The 24,035-nt window shown below is 49.1% G+C and overlaps 1 protein-coding gene and 1 long non-coding RNA gene across 2 annotated transcripts in view; one reads left to right on the top strand and one right to left on the bottom strand.

The window, feature by feature from the left end:
- Positions 1 to 24,035, top strand: part of LOC140404111 (uncharacterized) — a 33,572-nt gene that overhangs the window by 5,887 nt on the left and 3,650 nt on the right. The window contains exon 2 of the long non-coding RNA XR_011938460.1: positions 12,173 to 12,321. This is a non-coding gene — a long non-coding RNA (uncharacterized lncRNA). The remainder of the gene's footprint in view (positions 1 to 12,172; positions 12,322 to 24,035) is intronic.
- The window catches only part of LOC140404110 (glycogen [starch] synthase, muscle-like), a 122,336-nt gene continuing 108,803 nt past the window's right edge, over positions 10,503 to 24,035 (bottom strand). Inside the window, exon 16 of the mRNA XM_072492530.1 lies at positions 10,503 to 13,642. Within this exon, the coding sequence (XP_072348631.1) occupies positions 12,857 to 13,642 (786 nt within the window). The 3' untranslated portion in view covers positions 10,503 to 12,856. The remainder of the gene's footprint in view (positions 13,643 to 24,035) is intronic.

Below are 24,035 nucleotides of genomic sequence, written 5' to 3'. Positions count from 1 at the left end.
GGCGGTTGGATGTGGGACTGCTGGCTGATGAGGTGGCATGTGGGAAGGTGAGGGGGTGTATTGAAAGGTACTTGGAGGCCAACGACAACGGGGAGGTGCGGGTGGGGGTGGTATGGGAGGCGCTGAAGGCGGTGATCAGGGGAGAGCTAATTTCCATTAGGGCTCATAGGGAGAAGACAAAGGGAATGGAAAGGGAGAGGTTAGTGGGGGAGATCTTGCGAGTGGACAGGAGATACGCCGAGGCCCCAGAGGAAAGGTTACTTGGGGAAAGACGACGGCTCCAGACGGAGTTTGACCTGCTGAGGCGCCTGCAAGGCGGAGGCACAGTGGAGGAAGGCGCAGGGGGCGACCTACGAGTACGGGGAAAAGGCTAGTCGGATGCTGGCGCACCAGCTCCGTAAGAGGGCGGCAGCGAGGGAAATAGGGGGAGTCAAAGATGGAAGGGGAGCCACGGTTCGAAGTGCAACAAAAATAAATAAAGTATTCAAGGCCTTCTATGAAGAGCTGTATAGATCCCAGCCCACAAGGGGGGATGAGACAATTCCTGGACCAACTGAGGTTCCCGAGGGTGGAGGAGCAAGAGGCGGTTGGTTTGGGGGCACCAATTGGGTTGGAGGAGTTGAGTAAGGGTTTGGGGAGCATGCAGGCGGGGTTCCTGGTGGAGTTCTATAGAAAATATGTGGACCTGCTGGCCCCGCTACTAGTGAGGACCTTTAACGAGGCAAGAGAGGAGGGAACCCTGCCCCAGACAATGTCGGAGGTGACAATCTCCTTGATTCTAAAGCGAGACAAGGATCCACTGCAATGTGGATCGTACAGGCCTATTTCGCTCCTCAATGTGGATGCTAAGCTATTGGCAAAAGTATTGGCCACCAGGATTGAGGACTGTGTCCCGGGGGTGATTCATGAGGACCAAACGGGATTCGTAAAGGGCAGGCAGTTAAATACCAATGTGCGGCGGCTCTTAAACGTGATAATGATGACATCGGAGGAGGGAGAGGCGGAGATAGTGGCAGCTATGGACGCGGAAAAAGCCTTTGACCGAGTGGAGTGGGAGTACCTCTGGGAGGTATTGCGCAGGTTTGGGTTCGGGGGAGGGTTTATTAGATGGGTTAAGCTCCTTTACAGCGCCCCGGTGGCGAGTGTCGTGACGAACCGGCGGAGGTCGGAGTACTTTCGGCTGTACCGAGGGACGAGGCAGGGTTGCCCCCTGTCCCCCCTGTTGTTTGCATTGGCAATCGAACCATTGGCCATATCACTTAGGGAGTCTAATAAATGGAGGGGGATAGCCCGCGGGGGAGAAGAGCATCGGGTATCGCTCTATGCGGATGACCTGCTGCTATACGTGGCGGACCCAATGGAGGGATTGGTGGAGGTCATGCAGACTCTGAAGGAGTTTGGGGAGTTCTCGGGCTACAAGCTTAATGTAGGGAAGAGTGAGCTTTTTGTATTACAGGCAGGGGACCAAGAAAGAGGGATAGTGGACCTACCGCTGAGGAGGGCGGAGAGGAGTTTTTGGCCAGGAGTTGGGGGACCCTACATAAACTGAATCTGACGAGGTTGGTGGAGCAAATGGAGGAGGATTTTAAAAGATGGGACCTGTTACTGCTCTTGCTGGCGGGTAGAGTGCCAGAGTCAAAATGGTGATCCTTCCGAGGTTTCTGTTTGTGTTTCAGTGCCTTCCCATCGTGATCACCAAGGGCTTTTTCAAGAGAGTAGGTAGGAGTATTATGGGGTATGTGTGGGCAAATAAGACCCCGAGGGTTAGGAGAGGGTTCCTGGAACGCAATAGGGACCGAGGAGGGTTGGCTTTGCCAAACCTAGGGAGCTACTACTGGGCAGCAAACGTGGCGATGATCCATAAGTGGGTCATGGAGGGAGAGGGGGCGGCATGGAAGAGGATGGAGATGGCGTCCTGTAAAGGAACGAGCCTGGGGACGTTGGTAACGGCACCGCTGCCGCTCTCGCCGACAAAATACACCACAAGCCCGGTGGTGGCGGCAACGCTAAGGATGTGGGGCCAGTGGAGAAGGCACCGGGGTGCAATGGGAGCATCGGTGTGGTCCCCGATCAGGGGTAACCACTGGTTTGTCCCGGGGAAGATGGACGGGGGGGTTCCAAGGCTGGCATCGGGCGGGGATCAGAAGAATGGGGGACCTGTTCATTGAATGAACGTTTGCGAGCCTAGGGGCACTGGAGGAGAAGAGTTACCCCCGGGAAATGCCTTTAGATATATGCAGGTGAGGGCTTTTGTGAGGCGACAGGTGAGGGAATTTCCGTTGCTCCCGGCACAAGAAGTTCAAGATGGGGTGATCTCGGGTGTATGGGTCGGGGAGGGCAAGGTGTCGGAAATACACGAGGAGATGAAAGAAGAAGGGGAAGCGCTAGTAGAAGAGTTGAAAGGTAAATGGGAGGAGGAACTGGGGGAGGAGATTGAGGAAGGGCTATGGGCTGACGCCCTGGGTAGGGTTAATACCTCCTCCTCGTGTGCCAGGCTCAGCCTGATACAATTTAAGGTGGTCCACAGAGCGCACTTGACGGGGACGAGGTTGAGTAGGTTCTTTGGGGTAGAGGACAGATGTGGAAGGTGCTCAGGGAGCCCGGCGAACCATGTCCATATGTTTTGGTCATGCCCGGCACTGGAGGGGTTCTGGAGAGGAGTGGCGGGAGCAATATTTCAGGTGGTGAAAGTCCGGGTCAAGCCAAGCTGGGGGTTAGCAATATTCGGAGTAGTGGACGAACCGGGAGTGCAGGAGGCGAAGGAGGTCAACATTCTGGCCTTTGCGTCCCTAGTAGCCCAGCGAAGGGTCTTGCTATTGTGGAAGGAGGTGAAGCCCCCCAGCCTGGAGGCCTGGATAAACGATATGGCTGGGTTCATAAAGCTGGAGAGGATTAAGTTTGCCTTACGAGGGTCTGCGCAGGGGTTCTACAGGCGGTGGCAACCGTTCCTAGACTATCTCATGGAGCGTTAGAGGAGGGTCAGTCAGCAGCAGCAGCAACCCTGGGGGGGGGGAGGGGGGGAGGGACACGAGAGATTGTTTGAGGGGATGGACGAGCGGTAGACGGCATGGAGGGTGGGGAGAAATGGCACGTGCGGCCAAGAGCCAGTGTATAAAGCTATGTAAATATACCATCTTGCTCAGGGTGATTTTGCGTTATTTTGTTACGGGGGGGGGGGGGGGTTATTGGTTGTAAGGGGAAAAAATTGTGTTATTAAAAACCTTTAATAAAAATATTTTTTAAAAAAAGAAAGAATGGCAAAGGGGATGAAGAGGTATCCAGAGGGGGGACAGAGAGCATAGAATCTCACTCTACATGGATGATCTGCTCCTCTATGTCTCAAACCCCCAGGCCAGCATGGAGAGGAGATGGTGAAACTCCTTACAGGAGTTTGGAGCCTTCTCGGGCTACAACCTCAACCTGAGCAAACGTGAGACCTTCCTGATGAACCCACAGGGGGAGGGACAGAGCTGGAGGGACTGCCATTCAAACAAGCCCAGACCAAATTCCGCTACCTGGGGATCCAGAAATGAAACCTGAGTCTGGTGGAGGAAGTAAAAAGGGATTTGCAGAGGTGGGGCCCAGTCCCGCTTATGCTGGCAGGGGGTGGGGAGGAGGGGGATGCACACGATCCAAACGAACGTGCTGCTAAGGTTCCTCCTCTTGTTCAAATTCCTCCCGATCGACATCCCAAGTCCTTCTTCAACTCAGTAGAAAAACTAGTTGTGGTGTTTATGTGGGGGAGGAACACAAGAAACCAAAAAAAAAGTCCTACACAGGAAAAGAAACGTGAGAGGCCTAGCCCTCCCAAACCTACAGTTCTACCGCGGGGAAGTCACAGCAGAAAGTGAGGGGATGGGTGGAGGAACCTGGGGCAGAGTGGGCGAAGATGGAAGAGAGTCCCTGCATAGGGACATCCCTCCAATCCCTAGTCACAACTGCACTCCCATCCCCACCGGCCAAGCACTCGAGAAGCCCAGCGTTGGTAGCCACACTCTGAACATGGTATCAAAGGAGACAGCACTTTGGCCTGACTGAAATGTCCACTATGGCCCCCAGCTGCCCATCACAATGGATGCCACCTTCAAAAGGTGGAGACAGGAGGAGGCGACACTGACGGTTAGGGACATGTACACAGACGATAGAGTAGAGATCCTGGAGGAACTCACAGAGAGGTTCCAATTACCAAAACAAAATAAACAAAGACCTTTAACTTTAACTTTCCAAATATTGACTGGAAACGCTATAGTTCGAATTCTTTAGACGGGCCCGTTTTTGTCCAATGTGTGCAAGAGGGTTTCCTGACACAGTATGTAGATAGGCCAACGAGAGGCAAGGCCGTATTGGATTTGGTACTGGGTAATGAACCAGGAGGTAGGTGAGCACTTTGGTGATAGTGACCACAATTCGATTACGTTTACTTTAGTGATGGAAAGAGATAGATATATACCGCAGGGCAAGAGTTATATCTGGGGGAAAGGCAATTATGATGCGATGAGGCAAGACTTAGGATGCATCAGATGGAGAGGAAAACTGCAGGCGATGGGCACAATGGAAATGTGGAGCTTGTTCAAGGAACAGCTACTGCGTGTCCTTGATAAGTATGTACCTGTCAGGCAGGGAGGAAGTGGTCGAGTGAGGGAACCGTGGTTTACTAAAGCAGTCGAAACACTTGTCAAGAGGAAGAAGGAGGCTAATGTAAAGATGAGAACATAAGAACATAAGAACTAGGAACAGGAGTAGGCCACCTGGCCCCTCGAGCCTGCTCCGCCATTCAATGAGATCATGGCTGATCTTTGTGGACTCAGCTCCACTCTCCGGCCCGTACACTATATCCCCAAATCCCTTTATTCTTTAGAAAGGCATCTATCTTTTTCTTAAAAACGTTTAAAGAAGGAGCCTCAACTGCTTCACTGGGCAAGGAATTCCAGAGATTCACAACCCTTTGGGTGAAGAAGTTCCTCCTACACTCCGTCCTATATCTACCTCCCCTTATTTTGAGGCTATGCCCCCTAGTTCTGCTTTCCCCGACCAGTGGAAACAACCTGCCCGCATCTATCCTATCTATTCACTTCATAATTTTATATGTCTCAATAAGATCCCCCCACATCCTTCTAAACTCCAATGAGTACAGTCCCAGTCTACTCAACCTCGCGTCATAATCTAACCCCCTCAACTCTGGGATCAACCTAGTGAATCTCCTCTGCACTCCCTCCAGTGCCAATATGTCCTTTCTCAGGTAAGGAGACCAAAACTGAACACAATACTCCAGATGCGGCCTCACCAACACCCTATACAATTGCAGCATAACCTCACTAGTCTTGAACTCCATCCCTCTAGCAATGAAAGACAAAACTCGATTAGCCTTCTTAATCACCTGTTGCACCTGCACACCAACGTTTTGCGACTCGTGCACCAGCACACCCAGGTCCCTCTGCACAGCAGCATGTTTTAACTTCTTACCGTTTAAATACTAATCCATTCTGCTGTTATTCCTCCCAAAATGGATAGCCTCACACTTGGCAACATTGAATTCCATCTGCCAGACCCTAGCCCATTCACCTAACCTATCCAAATCCTTCTGCAGACTTCCGGTATCCTCTGCACTTTTTGCTTTACCACTCACCTTAGTGTCGTCTGCAAACTTTGACACATTGCACTTGGTCCCCAACTCCAAATCGTCTATGTAAATTGTGAACAACTGCGGGCCCAACACTGATCCTTGAGGGACCCCACTAGTTACAGGTTGCCAACCAGAGAAACACCCATTCATCCCCACTCTCTGCTTTCTGTTAGTCAACCAATCCTCTACCCATGCTACCACTTTACCCTCAATGCCATGCATCTTTAGTTTATGCAGCAACCTTTTGTGTGGTACCTTGTCAAAAGCTTTCTGGAAATCCAGATATACCACATCCATTGGCTCCCCGTTATCTACTGCACTGGTAACGTCCTCAAAAAATTCTACCAAATTAGTCAGACACGACCTACCCTTTGTGAACCCATGCTGCGTCTGCCCACTAGGACAATTTCCCTCCAGGTGCCCCGCTATTTCCTCCTTAATGATAGATTCCAGCAGTTTCTCTACAACCGAAGTGAAGCTTACCGGCCTATAATTACCCGCTTTCTGCCGACCTCTTTTAAACAGTGGTGCCACGTTTGCTACTTTCCAATCCTCTGGGACCATCCCAGAGTCTAGTGAATTTTGATAAATTATCACTAGTGCGTTTACAATTTCCCTAGCCATCTCTTTTAACACTCTGGGATGCATCCCATCAGGGCCAGGAGACTTGTCTACCTTTAGCCCCATTAGCTTGCCCAATACTGCCTCCTTAGTGATTACAATCATCTCAAGGTCTTCACCTCTCATATCTTTATTTCCATCAGTCACTGGCATGTTATTTGTGTCCTCCAGTGTGAAGACTGACCCAAAAAACCTGTTCAGCTCCTCAGCCATTTCCCCGTCTCCTATTATTAAATCTCCCTTCTCATCTTCCAAAGGACCAATATTTACCTTAGCCACTTTTTTGTCTTATATATTTGTAGAAGTTTTTACTATCTGCTTTTATGTTCTGAGTCAGTTTACTTTCATAGTCTACCTTACTCTTCTTTATGGCTTTTTTAGTAGCTTTCTGTTGACCCCTAAAGACTTCCGAGTCCTCTAGTCTCCCACAAACTTTTGCCACTTTGTATGTTTTTTCCTTCAATTTGATACTCTCCCTCACCTCCTTAGATATCCACGGTCGAATTTTCCCCTTTCTACCGTCTTTCTTTTTTGTTGGTATGAACTTTTTCTGAACACTGTGAAAGATCGCTCGGAAGGTTCTCCTCTGTTCCTCAACTGCTTCACCATGAAGATGAGACATGAAGGTTCAGCAAGGGCGCTCGAGAGTTATAAGTTAGCTGGGAAGGACCTAAAGAGAGAGCTAAGAAGAGCCAGGAGGGGACATGAGAAGTCTTTGGCAGGTAGGATCAAGGATAACCCTAAAGCTTTCCATAGATGTCGGGAATAAACGAATGACTAGGGTAAGAGTAGGGCCAGTCAAGGACAGTAGTGGGAAGTTGTGCTTGGAGTCCGAGGAGATAGGAGAGGTGCTAAATGAATATTTTTCGTCAGTATTCACACAGGAAAAAAACAATGTTGTCGAGGAGAATACTGAGATTTAGGCTACTAGACTAGAAGGGCTTGAGGTTCATAAGGAGGAGGTGTTAGCAATTCTGGAAAGTGTGAAAATAGATAAGTCCCCTGGGCCGGATGGGATTTATCTTATGATTCTCTGGGAAGCTAGGGAGCAGATTGCTGAGCCTTTGGCTTTGATATTTAAGTCACCTTTGTCTACAGGAATAGTGCCAGAAGACTGGAGGATAGCAAATGTTGTCCCTTGTTCAAGAAGGGGAGTAGAGACAACCCCGGTAACTATAGACCAGTGAGCCTTACTTCTGATGTGGGCAAAATCTTGGAAAGGTTTATAAGAGATAGGATGTATAATCATCTGGAAAGGAATAATTTGATTAGAGATAGTCAACACGGTTTTGTGAAGGGTAGGTCGTGCCTCACAAACCTTATTGAGTTCTTTGAGAAGGTGACCAAACAGGTGGATGAGGGTAAAGCAGTTGATGTGGTGTATATGGATTTCAGTAAAGCGTTTGATAAGGTTACCCACAGTAGGCTACTACAGAAAATACGGAGGCATGGGATTCAGGGTGATTTAGCAGTTTGGATCAGAAATTGGCTAGCTGGAAAAAGACAAAGGGTGGTGGTTGATGGGAAATGTTCAGACTGGAGTTCAGTTACAAGTGGTGTACCACAAGGATCTGTTTTGGGGCCACTGCTGTTTGTCATTTTTATAAATGACCTGGAGGAGGGCATAGAAGGATGGGTGAGTAAATTTGCAGATGACACTAAAGTTATGATGTGGAGATGCCGGCGTTGGACTGGGGTGAGCACAGTACGAAGTCTTACAACACCAGGTTAAAGTCCAACAGGTTTGTTTTGATGTCACTAGCTTTCGGAGCGCTGCTCCTTCCTCAGGTGAATGAAGAGGTCTGTTCCAGAAACACATATATAGACAAATTCAAAGATGCCAAACAATGCTTGGAATGCGAGCATTAGCAGGTGATTAAATCTTTACAGATCCAGAGATGGGGTAACCCCAGGTTAAAGAGGTGTGAATTGTACCAAGCCAGGACAGTTGGTAGGATTTTGCAGGCCAGATGGTGGGGGATGAATGTAATGCGACATGAATCCCACTAAAGTTGGTGGAGTTGTGGACAGTGCGGAAGGATGTTACAAGTTACAGAGGGACATAGATAAGCTGCAGCGCTGGGCTGAGTGGTGGCAAATGGACTTTAATTCAGAAAAGTGTGAGGTGATTCATTTTGGAAGGAATAACAGGAAGACTGAGTACTGGGCCAATGGTAAGATCCTTGGCAGTGTGGATGAGCAGAGAGATCTCGGTGTCCATGTACATAGAAAGTTGCCACCCAGGTTGAGAGGGTTGTTAAGAAGGCGTACGGTGTGTTAGCTTTTATTGGTAGAGGGATTGAGTTTCGGAGCCATGAGGTCATGTTGCAGCTGTACAAAACTCTGATGCGGCCGCATTTGGAGTATTGCGTGCAATTCTGGTCGCCGCATTATAGGAAGGATGTGGAAGCATTGGAAAGGGTGCAGAGGAGATTTACCAGAATGTTGCCTGGTATGGAGGGAAGATCTTATGAGGAAAGGCTGAGGGACTTGAGGCTGTTTTCGTTAGAGAGAAGAAGGTTAAGAGGTGATGTAATTGAGGCATACAAGATGATCAGAGGATTGGATAGGGTGGACAGTGAGAGCCATTTTCCTCGGATGGTAATGTCTAGCACAAGGGGACATAGCTTTAAATTGAGGGGAGATAGATATAAGACAGATGTTAGAGGTAGGTTCTTTACTCAGAGAGTAGTAAGGGCGTGGAATGCCCTGCCTGCAACAGTAGTGGACTCGCCAACACAAAGGGCATTCAAATGGTCACTGGATAGACATATGGACGATAAGGGAATAGTGTAGATGGGCTTTAGAGTGATTTCACAGGTCGGCGCAACATCGAGGGCTGAAGGGCCTGTACTGCGCTGTAATGTTCTATGTTCTATACAGTTCAAAAACTTCCTTTGTAAGGAAATGATGACGTACCCCCAGATACCAGGACATTCACTTATAGAGGACCATGGGAGGGGGAACTGCGGGGACCTGAATGGGTGACTGTTGGAGGAGGTACGCTCCCCCCCGGACAAGACAAGGGAAAAACGGGAGGAAGAATGAGGCATGGAAGTAGGGAGAGGATCTGGATTGAAGCATTTAACAGGGCGAACTCCAGCTCCACATGCGCAGGGCTTAACCTACTGCAGCTACAGGTGGTACACAGAGCGCACCAAACCCAAACCCGAATGAACAGGACGGGCCGACCACACCTGTGTGTTCTGGGCCTTCCCCAGACTTGTCGCGTTCTGGACCACTTTCTTTGAGACTATGTCCACGGCTATGGAAGTGAGGTGCATCCAGGCCCAGAAGTGACAGTCTTCGGGGTTTTAGATTAGGCAGAACTCTTTATGGGGAGGGGGGCCGGGTCCCTCGTGTTTGCTTCCTGATTGCACACCGGAAAATCCTGCTCAAGAATACAGACTGACTGTCTGACCTGGCAGAGGTTCACAAGGTGGAGAAAATAAAATTTGCCATCCGGGGGTCAGAAGAGGTTTCCACAGGGCGTGGAAACCATTTACCAACTTGTTCTAAGATCTGTCTGTAGCCAGCAACCAGCAAAGGACAAAGCCACAGGACAAAAGGGAAAAGAAGGGGGAGGGGGGAAATGGGGGGGGGGGGGGGGGGGGGGTGAGTGAGCGAAGGCACACAATGTAGGCGAGAGAGACGCAGGTGAAGGGCCCGAGGGCAAACTGAACCCCAAATCAAACTGCAAATAGACACCGGTGAATACATACTGTGGCCGCAGCAGGGATTGTAACAGATGGAGGCCGACTCAAGGGAGACCATGACCATAGCGGGAAGAAAGACAATTACCTGTAAATATATGAGCTGATTTCTGTTTGTCTTTTGTTTCCCTTTTTGGTGCGGTTATGAAAAATGTAACTTAACTTATGAACTGAATTGTGAAATCTAAGATGTGAAAACCGATAATAACAGTTTTCCCGCCAGAAGTGGCAGCAGAGAACAGGTCATCCAAACAAAGAAAAACTGATAGCGGGAACAAAGTATTAGAAAAATGATTTCTTGGCATATGGCTTTGTGAATTGTGCCAATGGAATTCAGAATGCAAAGCCCATGTGTGTTATATGCAGGGAAGTACTGCCGAATATTATGGGCCAGGGTTCAGAGAACACCAAAGTATCTTATGGAGTTCACCTGACCCGCAACTTTTAATAGATTTTGGTTATGGGGAGCACAAGGGCCCATTTACAGGTGTGATGCAAAAGAGAACTAAAATTATTTTTAAACAAAAACAATGTTTATTCTATGAATCCAGTTAACATTTTATAAACACACAGTAAGCATCTTACCAATTACCAACACTGATAACCCCCCAAAAAGATACAATACTCTATAGATAACCCTTAATAACTTTCCAAACAACATCCATAAGTCAAAAAACCCTTTTTAACAAAGACAGTAGGTGTGCATTCCTTACAGAAACAGGTATTACTTTGAAATCATCAAGTGATCTGGAGACATTCTTTAGGTTGCAGAGAGAGATCAATACACACATCTGCTTGGTTCGAATGCAGCTCTCCAACTGAAAGCAAAACTAAACAGAGCCAAAAGCAGCTTTCAGCACAAAACAAAAAGTAAAAAGCAGAGCAAAGCCCAGCTCCACCCACACAATGACATCACTGCTGCCATTTGGTAAAGCACACTTTTCTTAAAGGGACATTCACATGACACGAGTTAAAGTTTAAAACCCTCAAACCTTCAAAGGCATGACGAGTTTGAGGACATACTTCTTGATTTTTTTCAAAGGTTTCAGAGAGAACTTAAATCGACAGCTGAAGTCCTTAGCAGAAATGTAACATTGAATGACAAAGCAATTGAGATTGTAAAGACCAAGCAGGTTCACCTGTTGCTTTAAAGGTAAGCAAAAATGGTCTGTTGCAAAGGTCGGCCTGTGTGGCTCTCAAAGGTCAGCTGGTTGGTAAAAGTGGATCCCGGAATAAAAAGTTTGACAAACACTTCTACAAAACAAGACTGATAAGGACAAAAGAAATCGGAGTTGGAGTAAGCCATGCAGTTCCTCAAACCTGTTGTGCCATTCGAAAAGGCCACAGCTAATCCCTGACCTGAATTCCACTTGGCCGTCTAATTCTAATATCCCTTGGTTTTCTGAGAGTTCAACATCTATCTCAACTTTGAAAGATTGATGAAGGTTTCCAAGAGGGGCAACTACAACAACAGGTCCAGTCACAGTGAACCTGGAGACAAATCGTGTGCCAAAGCTCCTCCAGAGCCAGTCTCCAGTTCCCTGTTAGCTACATCCACAAAGGGCCATTATGCAAATGGGGTGGGTGCCAGTGCCAACGTCTACCTGATTGCCGACATTTTTGAACTGGCTGGCAATGTGGCCCGGGACAATAAGACCACCTGTACAGACCACCCAGCATCGATCCGGAAATGACAACGGCAAACTCAGCCCTGTCGACCCTGCAAACTTATTAACATCTGGGTGCCTGTGCTAAAGTTGGGAGAGCTGTCTCACAGACTAGTCATCAACAGCCTGACATAGTCATACTCTCAGAATCATACCTTACAATGTCCCAGGCACCACGATCGCCATTTCTGGGTATGTCCTGTCTCACCGGCACAACAGATACAGCAGAGGTGGTGACACAGTGGGATAAAGTTGGGAGTTGCCCTGGGATTTCTCAACATTGACTCTGGACCCCATGAAGTCTCCTGGTTTTAGGTTAAACATGGAAAAGGAAACCTCCTGCTGATTACTACGAACCCGGCCACCATCAGCTGATGAATCCATAATCCTCCATGTTGAACACATGAGGAAGCACAGAGGGTGGCAAGGGTGCAGAATATGCTCTGGGCAGGGGTGTTCAATGTCCATCACCAACAGTGACTCAGTAGTACTTGTGTCGGGTGTGTCCTATGTTTATCTTCTGAGGATGTTGGTGCATTTTTTTGCAGTCGCGCATTGGAACTGTCGATCGATGAGTCGAGCGCCTCAGACGAGGAGGAACGTAGCAGACATCGACAGACGCTGAAAGAACGGGATATGGTGCTCGATTCATTGAACCATGTAATGTTCTTGTTGGATGGCCTGATTTATATTGTAGGTAAAGCTATAAATGATTTATTAGCATTAACTGTGGGTCAACTATATACAAAACAACAGATAAATAATGGTATGATCATGCACATGCAACCTTTGTCTTCCAGCTCTCCAGGCAGTCTGTGGTCACCTGACTCTAACATTCACTTATATACTATTGAGACTCCTAGTGGTCAGTCAGTGAATTACAACACAACCATGATATCATTACAATTATAAACCTCAATCTACATCAGTTGAGTCAACATATTGTTCCCCTCCATCGGTATTGATTTACATCAACTATCAAATGCCACATTGTTGCACCAGCGATCACAGTTGTTTTATTGAAAATTTCTATTCTTTCACGCCCTGGACTGGGGTTGCTCTCTGATTGGTGAAAGATTAAAGGAATAGTGTCCACTGTTGGTATCCTGATGGGTAGGTTTCCTGGATTCGATGGAGTTAGTGAGTGTACATGTCGCTTGATTAATGTTGGAACTGATATCACTGCTTGGATTACTTAGCTTGTTGGCATCATTGGAATTTCCTGGATTGTTTCAGCTACTGGAATCACTGGGATTGGTAGGCTTGTTGGCAGCATCAGGATTGGCAGGGTTGCTGGAAGCGTTCGAGGGAATGGGATTGGTAGGCTTGTTAACTTCAGTGGGATAGGCAGGTATGCTGGGAGTGTTTGAGGGAATGGGATTGGTAGGCTTGTTAACTTCAGTGGGATAGGCAGGTATGCTGGGAGCACTAGCGGGAATGGGGTTGGTAGGCTTGTTAACTTCAGTGGGATCGGCAGGTATGCTGGGAGTGTTTGAGGGAATGGGATTGGTAGGCTTGTTAACTTCAGTGGGATAGGCAGGTTTGCTGGGAGCACTAGCGGGAATGGGATTGGTAGGCTTGTTAACTTCAGTGGGATAGGCAGGTTTGCTGGGAGCACTCGCGGGAATGGGATTGGTAGGCTTGTTAACTTCAGTGGGATAGGCAGGTATGCTGGGAGTGTTTGAGGGAATGGGATTGGTAGGTTTGTTTGCATCACTGGGGTTGGTAGATTTGCTGGGGCTAGTTGCTGTTGTTGCACTGGAGGGAACACTTAATCTCGCAGATGTGCGAAGATTATTGATGCTGGAATTTCTAAATGCTTCAAAAGTATCTTTCACATTCTTGTTCTGTTGATGAAGGAGATCCAACATGCTGTCTATCTTGATATTTTTACGATCTTTCAGAGCCTCTTCTTCCTCGTTGTAACGTTCAGTCTCACTGTCGCTGTAATGAGGCGTTGAGCTGCCGGAGAAGGAGGGGGAGGGTGGGGTCGATGCTGGGCGTGAATAGTGGAAACTCTGAAATAATGAAAAACAAAAGTTATTCATCACATGGAACAGATCCAAAGGAACCAACAAAATCGATTTTAAATATTAACATAGAACATAGAAAAATACAGCACAGAACAAGCCCTTCGGCTCATGATTTTGTGCCGAACTTTTGTCCTAGATTAAGAACAAATCTATCTACACCCCAGCATTCTACCGTAATCCATGTACCAACCCATAGCCGCTTGAAGGTCCCTAATGTTTCTGACTCAACTACTTCCACAGGCAGTGCATTCCATGCCCCCACTACTCTCTGGGTAAACATCAGAATCCCTTTTAAAACACAAAATTATTGAATATATTTTTCACATTGAATATTAACCAAGGACTCTTTTAATATCTTGGACATTTCAACCATTTAAATCAGCTCCATTACTCAGTCACTTCTCCAAATGAACCCCTGAATAAAATCATCAACTTTCAATATTAACACAAGAATTTTTAGAAATCAAACTAAATCTACTCAGATTATTTTATCAGTGTGGAGCAAAAGATCTCTTGTTTGGTATTTCACAGAAATACATGGCGGAGGGAGCCCTTTGATTTATTATTCAGAACTAACTGACCCCAATCAGGGCAGAGAAATGCAGGAAATTGTGGACACCGCACTTTGGGAAGGTGTTTAAGAGGCTGCAGTGGGGATTTACCCCAATGTTTCAGAGATGAGGGATTTTAGCAGCAACATTAGGTTGGAGGATATGCGGTATGTCCCCCCCCCCCCCTCCCCCCCAATAGCCGATAGCAAACCAGGACAACATCCATAGAATTCCATACGATTCCTATAGTGCAGAAGGTGGCCCTTTGGCCCATCGGGTTTTCACCATCCCTCTGAAAGACCACTCTACCCAGGCCCACTCCTCCACTCTTTCCCCATAACCCCACCTAACCTGTACATTCCTGGACACCAAGGGGCAATTTACCTTGCCGACACGGGGAAAAAGTGCAAACTCCACGCAGACAGTGACCCGAGGTAGGAATCGCACCTAGGCCCCTGGAGCTGTGAGGCAGCAGAGCTACCCACTGTGCCACCAAGCAGCTCGATGTGGGAAATCATGCATCTCCCGTTTAATCTGTAGCCATCTGGGATGGCCACTTCCAGAATACAAAACGGACATTCGCAAAGATTGCAGGGAAAAATGGACAATGTTAAGAAAGCAAGCAGGCACAGAGCCTGTCTGCATATTGGAGCCGCAGCTCCCAGACGAGACTGAAACTGTAGGTCCATTAGCATATGGACGGCCCATCTCCGGGAACAAAGGAAGATAATTAAGTAACCGATCTGGGCCCAGACCTCGCGGCGCCAGTTTCCCAAACCGAAAGCAGAAAACAAAAGCAGGCCGACGGCCACCTAGGACACGCCCAGCCATCAGGGCACCCACCCCTTTAATGGTCAGGATCAATGCGAATGATCAAGGAATGGCCCAATTGATTGGGGCCAAGTTCAAGGCCCGCCCAAAAGCGCGCGAAGCCCCCTTCGGGCATAAGAAGGCGGCCCCAAGAGAGAATCGCTCTCTTGGAATTGGCTCTCACAGCGGAGAGACCCGTCCACCAGCTGCACCAGGAGCAAGTAAGTCCAAGGTCAACGCTCGCTACCAGACGGACGACCTTAGCTGTTCCCCTTCACCACTTCGACCCCAGCAGCCTCAGAACTGAACAACGGTCATTGTTCCTCTGACTGAGTGGGCGCCCGAAGCTAAGTACAGGCTTTAGCAGTAGTGATAATTTAGTCTGTAGTATTTTGTGCAAGAGTAGATATTGCTGTGTGTGTAAATAAATAGTATTGACTTTGAACTAACTAACTGGTGTACTGACTCTTTGATCAGTATTCGAGTTTGAACCTTGTGGCGGTATCGAAAGATACCTGGCGACTCTAAAGCAAACGTAATTAGGATTAAGGAAGGCGACCATATTGAACGCCATATTCAGAACCAACCAAATAGAGCAACATTTACTGGCGACATCTGACGGGACCCGACCTAGAAGTGGCCTTGTCACTCCGAGGAACCCAAATTTGAATTGGAATCCCATTGGAAACAGAAAAACCACAGTGTAAGAACGATACTGATCAAAACTCCGAGATTCGGAAGTGTGTTACTGCATGCGTACTAACAGGGATACAAGGTAAACCTGAGAGATTTTGTTGCGTAAAACTGTCGGGAGTTTTGTAGGCCGGAAATTAGCGTAAGCCGTACCCGTGTTTACATCACCACTTTATCACCCCCTGTTCCAAATTCGGTAGAAACCCCATAGATAGAGAAAAATGGCAATGAAGGCAATGGAACGCCTTATGAACCCCCAGGAATTCGAGGTCGCAGCGACCAGTAGAGTAGGACAGTGTCCCGTATGGGAAGAAGAGATCAGAAAATATCTCAAAGGGAAAGAATGGCCCCTTTGGAGTGAATTCTGCGCCAATGACGAAACAGGTCTCGGGAGTATAGGGTATACTTGGTGGGAGAACCTGACAGAGATCCGTAAGAAGAGCTTAGGGAAAGCTCGCAAGCCGATGGCAATCGTGTCCTGCTTGGCACATTTGCGAGGCACAGAGGAGGTCGTGAGGATGCTCCGTAGAGAGATTGAGGAGAGACAAGAGTAGTGAAGGAGATGTGAACGGATATGAGAGAGAGAACAAGGAACTGAGAGAGCAGTTAGCTGCGAGGGACAAAGGGGTGGAGGATGCCAAGCGGGCACACCAGTCTTGTCTCGCCCATTTGAGCAACTTTCAGTCCCAATATGACAAAGCCTACCAGGCCACGCAACGCGCGGTGTTGGTAAGACAGGAAACAGAACAACAGGTTGAGCAGTTGCAGAAACAGCGCAACGATTTAAAAGCAGCCCTACAAGCACTCCACCCTTCCACAACGGAACAAAGGCAGAGCTCGGTAGATCACGCAACGTGCCGGAAGCAAATTGCAGAATTGCAATCTCTGCTTTCTGTTCAGAATGGGTTTCAGAGCACGTTTGGACCCCAGTTAGACCAGAAAAATGGCCCCGATTGGCAGGGGCTAAATGATACTGTCCATAGATATGCACATGGGACATGTACACAGGAAAAACCCCAGAAATGAAAAGCGCCCCAACCCCCGACTGCACAAGCAGAACACACCCCTATGAACCCTGTAACCACACATCGCAGGGCCGCAGCAGAAGGAGACTCAGATTTCCTATACACCACCCCGTTAACCGTCACCCAATTAAGAGACGCGTGTGATAAGATTACACCGTTCCTACCCACATCGGACCCCCACCAGTTCTTTGCTAGAGTAAAACAGCAGGCGACCATGTACGGCCTGGATGAAAAGGAGCAAGTGAAGCTCACCGTTTTATGCCTCGACCCTTCAGTCGTGGCAGCCCTTCCCGACCCACAGAATGTAGGAGGAGGCACCCTACAAGAAATGCACACAGCGATTCTAGATGCGATCGGCTATAACAGAGGAGACTCCATAGAAGGCCTAAACAAGTGTAGGCAAAAGAAGACAGAGCACCTCACAGCGTTTGCAGGACGTTTGTGGATACATTTTACAGCGGTATTTGGAGAGTTAGCCCGCACCCATTTGTCCGCAGATAATATGGCCAAATGGACTCACACCCTAGTCTCTCATGCGACAGAGGCAGGACAGAGAGCTTGCGCAAATTATGACCCCTCAGACGACGCCCACAATGGGAAATGGGTTTTGAAAAGATTGTCCCGCGCTTGGGTACATCCAAGGCAAAACTGCATTTGTTAAAACAGGAAGAACAGGCAGACATGTATCCTGTTAGGACGCACCAGAACCCCGCATGGGTAAATGAGGGCAGGAACAGCCCACAGCAACCCAAATCCCAGGAGTGTTATAATTGTGGATAATTAGGATACTACGCACGAGAGTGCAATGCGCCCCAGAAACAGAGAAACCAACAGACAGGCACCCTAAACAAGAATAGGGCAAAGCCAATCCACAGTGTTAGCGCCCGTTCTGAGAATGCAGATATGAACAGCACTGACTGCGGGCTCCCCAACTTGGGTCTGCGACATCCTTTGGGACAAGTCCGGTAGACCGGTAGTGGCAGGCTCAGTTTGGGGACACCCCCATAGAATTCCTTTGGGACACAGGAGGGTCCCGCTCAATTCCTCCACGATGTTTCAGCGAGACACGTGGCCCACCACCGACACCATTACACTCACGGTTTTACAGATCATTTACAGCAGGGACACATCACAGCCCCTGCAGCAATCCAGATAGGGAACATTAAAACAAAACACCCCGTAGTTCTGGTCGATCTACCCCAGACAGCTGAACACATTTTAGGAATTAACTTCATGAACTCCCACAACCTCTCATTCGATCCAGTGAATAAATGTATGTGGAGAATGGCAAAGGCAGCACGAGCCCCCACCACGCTCACAGTTGGAGAGTATGAAAATAGGATCAGCGCAGTAGGAGACTTCTGGTTCGAGCCATTAGTCAGAACAAACAAGTTAGGAAAGTCCTGCAGCAACACAAAGCAGCATTTGCACAGAACAAGCACGACTGTGGCAAGATCGCTGGCTTAGTGAATATTACAGGTCCCAAAAGCAGTACAGTTTTCCCCAAGAGGCAGAGGGAGAAATCTCAAAAGTTATACAGAGTTTACTTGATCAGGGCGTACTCCGATCAGTAGCCTCCACGAATAATGCACCAATTTGGCCCGACAGGAAACCCGATGGATCATGGCGACTGACCATTGATTACCAGGAACTGAACAAAGTAACCCCAGTAGCAGCCCCCACTGTAGCCATGAGTCCCGAGACCATGCTCAAACAGCGACTACAGTCAAATTTCTTTTGGTTTTGGACATTAGCAATGGCTTTTGGTCCATTCCATTGGATAAAACGTGCCAATACAAATTCACATTCCAGGGACAGCAATATACGTGGTCGTGCCTTCCACAAGGCTTCCACAACTCCCCCTCCATTTGCCACCGACAGCTGGCAAATGGATTAGCAAAATTCTCCCGACCCGATTGTCTTGTCCAATATGTAGATGATCTGCTACTACAGACACAAAGGGAGGGCACATTTCGCTTCTCGCCGAACTTTTAGGACTCCTACAACAAATTGGCTGTAAAGTGAACCCCAAGAAGGCCCAGATTTTACAGGGAAAAGTGATTTACTTAGGAACAGTAATCACACATGGCAAACGCGAGATTGAGCAGAAAAGAATCAACTCGATCGTCAAATTACTCCTGGCCCATAATGTCTCAGCCCTCCGGTCATTTCTAGGACTGGTTGGCTACTGCAGGAACCATATCGACGGTTTTGCCACAAAAGCAGCGCCCCTATCCAAACTTCTCAAGAAGCAGGCACCTTGGGAATGTCTTCCACAGCACACGGATGCCGTGGATGCTTTAAAAAGAGCCCTCAGCACAGTCCCCGCATTACAGATTTCAAAGATGGCGCCGGAGCGAGGCGATTCTCTGCGAGCTCTCCCAAACAGATCCACTTTTTACTTAACTTATACTCATTCTAATCTTTTAAAAATTAATTCTAAAACTAACATTATTACTTACCTCTCTCTTTTATCTTCTCTTGCAGGCTTGAACATCCTCCGAGGCCCGTGGAGACCTTTTTACCCGACGCGACCTGACCTCCACGACCTGGAAATGGATCGGGCCCAAACCGGAAGTGAAGCCCCGACCGCGATTTGGAGCCGACCCGGACCTCGGAGCTCCCAACCCGGCCTAACTACCGACACCAGCCCCCGGATCGCCCGGCCCAGTCCCCGGAGCTCCCGACCCGACACCCGATGGCAAGACCCGGCCCAACGCGACCCCCATAGACCTGCCCAGCGACCCGACCCGGAGAGGCCCCGCCCAGCGACCCGGAGAGGCCCACCCAGCGACCCGACCCGGAGAGGCCCCGCCTGAGCGCCCAGGGAGGGAACAGACCACGGGACCCAGCCCAACCTGCCTCAGGAAGCCTCTGCCCATGACCCAGGACCCCCGAAATGGCGGAGACTGCGCACGAGGACCCAAATGTGCTGCAAGGTATTCCCGCGCCCGCAGAATGCCGGGACCCATCCGGATCGCAAACATGCCCCCCTAGCAATCCCTCTACCTCAACCAGTGCCCGGGACCCTGCAGACACGACTCCAGATACGTAAACAGCTCCCTGGTCCCCGCCAGCGCCCTGGACCCCACCAGACGCAACCACCTACCTTCCACAAGAGCTGACATCGGCCATCGGATCTCAGGATCATCCAGCAGCAGCCGCCGACCGGGGAAGCGAGGGAAACGCGGCGGTCTGCAGGTTAGACTGAAGCAACGCGGTTTCAAGACCCCTCTCCCCAGCATACTCCTGGCAAACGTCCAAGCGATCGAAAACAAGCTGGATGAACTTAACGCCAGACTTACCTCTCAGAGGGAAGTAAGAGGCTGCTGTGTGCTCTGTTTCACAGAGACATGGCTCACCCCCGCCTCACCAGACTGTGCCATACAACCTGAAGGCTCCTCAATTCACCGGGCGGACCGCACGGCATCATCAGGCAAAGCGAAGGGTGGAGGGGTTTGCCTCCTCATCAACTCCTCCTGGTGCTTGGATGTGGGGACTCTGGCGACCAACTGCGCCCCAGACCTGGAATACCTGACCATGAAGTGCCGCCCATATTATCTTCCACGTGAGTTCACTTCAGCCATTATCACAGCGGTCTACATCCCACCCCAGGCAGTAGTGAGGAAGGCGCTGGACGAACTGTACACAGTAATAAACAACTACGAAACAGAACACCCGGAGGCCTTGTTCATCGTGGCCGGAGACTTCAACAAGGCCAACCTCAAGAGTGTACTGCCAAAATTCCACCAGCACATCTCCTGTCCCACCAGGGGCGACAACACTCTTGACCACTGCTACTCAAAAATCAAGGGCGCCTACCGTTCCATCCCCCGACCGCACTTTGGGAAATCAGACCATAAGACGGTGCTCCTTCTCCCGGCATACAAGCAGAAACACAAGCGGGAGAATCCAGCTAAGAAGGTTGTGCAGTGCTGGTCCGAGGAGACAGAAGAGCTCTTACGTGACTGCTTAGAGACAGTGGACTGGTCCATATTTAAGAACTCAGCGACCAACTTAAATGAGTATGCCACCACCGTCACAGACTTCATCAGCAAATGTGTGGACGACTGCGTGCCAAAGAAAGCAGTACGTGCGTTCCCCAACCGGAAACCATGGCTCAATCGCGAGATTGACTACCTACTGTAGGACAGATCTGAGGCGTTCAAGGCAGACGACCCTGACCTATACAAGAAATCCAGGTACGACCTCCGCAAAGCCATCCGAATGCCAAGAGAGAATATCAAACCAAGCTAGAGTCACAGACAGACTCTCGGCGGTTGTGGCAAGGACTAAACAACATAACGGGCTACAAAGCGAAGCCGAACAGTATCTCTGGCAGCAGCGCACCCCTCCCCAATGAACTCAATGCATTCTATGCTCGGTTCGAGCAGGTAACCAACAATCCGCTGTCGAATGCCCCAGCAGCCCATAATTCACCCATACCCACCATCACAGCTTCCGAAGTCAGATTGGCCTTCCTGAAAGTGAACCCTCGGAAGGCGGGGCCCGGACGGGATCCCTGGTCGTGCACTCAGAGCCTGCGCGGACCAGCTGGCAGAGGTATTCACGGACATCTTTAACCTGTCCCTACTCCACTCCGAGGTCCCCACCTGCTTCAAGAAGACCACCATCATACCGGTACCAAAGAAGAACCAGGCAACGTGCTTCAATGACTACCGACCAGTGGCCCTGACTTCAGTCGTAATGAAGTGCTTCGAGAGGTTGATCATGAAGCGCATCACCTCCATACTCCCAGAAAGCCTTGATCCACTGCAATTCGCATACCGCTGCAACCGGTCCACATCAGACACCATTTCCCTGGCCCTACACTCATCCCTAGAGCATCTCGAAAATAAGGACTCCTACATTAGACTCCTATTTATTGACTACAGCTCCACCTTCAACACCATAATCCCAGCCAAGCTCATATCAAAGCTCCAAAACCTAGGACTTGGCTCCCCACTCTGCAACTGGATCCTCGATTTTCTGACCATCACACCACAATCAGTAAAGATAAACAACAACACCTCCTCCACAATAGTCCTCAACACCGGGGCTCCGCAAGGCTGCGTACTTAGCCCCCTACTCTACTCCCTGTACACACACGACTGCGTGGCAAAACTTGGTTCCAACTCCATCTACAAGTTTGCTGATGACACGACCATAGTGGGCCGGATCTCGAATAACGACGAGTCAGAATACAGGAGGGAGATAGAGAACCTAGTGGAGTGGTGCAGCGACAATAATCTCTCCCTCAATGCCAGCAAAACTAAAGAGCTGGTAATTGACTTCAGGAAGCAAAGTACTGTACACACCCCTGTCAGCATCAATGGGGCTGAGGTGGAGATGGTTAGCAGTTTCAAATTCCTAGGGGTGCACATCTCCAAAAATCAGTCCTGGGCCACCCACGTCGACGCTACCACCAAGAAAGCACAACAGCGCCTATACTTCCTCAGGAAACTAAGGAAATTCGGCATGTCCACATTGACTCTTACCAACTTTTACAGATGCACCATAGAAAGCATCCTATCTGGCTGCATCACAGCCTGGTATGGCAACTGCTCGGCCCAGGACCGCAAGAAACTTCAGAGAGTGTGAACACCGCCCAGTCCATCACACGAACCTGCCTCCCATCCATTGACTCCATCTACACCTCCCGCTGCCTGGGGAAAGCGGGCAGCATAATCAAAGATCCCTCCCACCCGGCTTACTCACTCTTCCAGCTTCTTCCATCGGGCAGGAGATGCAGAAGTCTGAGAACACGCACGAACAGACTCAAAAACAGCTTCTTCCCCACTGTCACCAGACTCCTAAATGACCCTCTTATGGACTGAGCTCATTAACACTACACCCTGTATGCTTCATCCGATGCCAGTGCTTATGTAGTTACATTGTATACCTTGTGTTGCCCTATTATGTATTTTCTTTTATTCCCTTTTCTTCTCATGTACTTAATGATCTGTTGAGCTGCTCGCAGAAAAATACTTTTCACTGTACCTCGGTACACGTGACAATAAACAAATCCAATCCAATCCAATCCAACAGGTCCCAGATCCACTTTCCCCGTACGCAATCGAAGTTGCAACTACCGACCGCACCCTTTCGGCCGTGGTCCTCCAGGAACGCCATGATCGATTAGGCCCCGTGGCGTACGCCTCACGCATGTTAGATCCTGTCGAGCAAGGATTTTCTGCCTGCGAAAGGCACCTGCTCGCAGTTTTTTGGGCAGTACAGTACTTCGCCTACATTACAGGACTCAACCCCATCGCCGTTCTCACTGAACACGCCCCAATGCAGCTATTGTTAGACGGTCGACGTAAGGATGTCACAGTCAGCCAAATCCGCGCAGCCCGTTGGACCCTTCTTTTACAGGGACGGGACATCACGGTAAAGAGAACCAAGACCCACACCTTCCTCGCCGATAATTTACAATATGCAGGCACCCCACATGAGTGTGAGATCATCACCACAAAGCATAATACAGGACCCTTTATACCAAAGTCAGCTCCCAGGAAAGCAGGCACTACACCCCAGAGACCCCAGCCCACAGACACGTGCGCACCCCTTAGAATCTATGTGGATGGCTCCTCCACAGTTTTAAATGGGAATAGAATTACCGGCTGCAGTATTTATGTAGAGGACACGCAGGGACGTGCCCTAGAAGAGATTGCGTTAAAATTGCCAGGACATTTAGGCTCGCAGGCAGCAGAACTGGCAGCCATAGAGTATATTGTAGATTGCCCGACCCCAGCCGACATATATTCGGACAGTTTATATGTCTGCAACAGTTTAACAGAATTCCTACTCCTGTGGGAAACTCGAGGATTCGTTTCCGCAAACGGAAAGCCCCTACCCTCAGCCCCATTACTCCGGCATATCCTAAAAACAGCCAAAGACCGTAAATATGGAATCATCAAAGTTTGAAGTCATCATCGTTCCTCCCCCCTGGTAACTTTAATGCAGACGCCCTAGCAAAGGCAGGTTCCAGACATGGTCACTTTTGGAACCCCCCCCGAAAGCGCCCCAGTACACGCGGTTCAGGTCTCACAGACCAACATTCAAGATCTGGCAAAGGCTCAAAAAGAAGATGAGAAGCTAAGCAAAGTTTTAAAAGGCAACTTCCCAGACCCTTGTGATAGGTTTAGAAATGCGATAACCACACATGACGGTGTGATTCTAAAAGACGGCATTTATGTAGTCCCCAGCCAGGCCAGGAATCAGATTATTTGTCAGTTCTATGACAACCATGGACACCAGGGCATTGAACCCACCCTAGCCCACATCAGACCTCTCTGC

Source organism: Scyliorhinus torazame, chromosome 29 (assembly GCF_047496885.1).
Source record: "Scyliorhinus torazame isolate Kashiwa2021f chromosome 29, sScyTor2.1, whole genome shotgun sequence".
In the NCBI taxonomy this organism is placed as follows: Eukaryota; Metazoa; Chordata; class Chondrichthyes; order Carcharhiniformes; family Scyliorhinidae; genus Scyliorhinus; species Scyliorhinus torazame.
The sequence above is the reverse complement of the archived record's forward strand: the minus strand, read 5'-3'. Positions and strand labels throughout refer to the sequence as shown.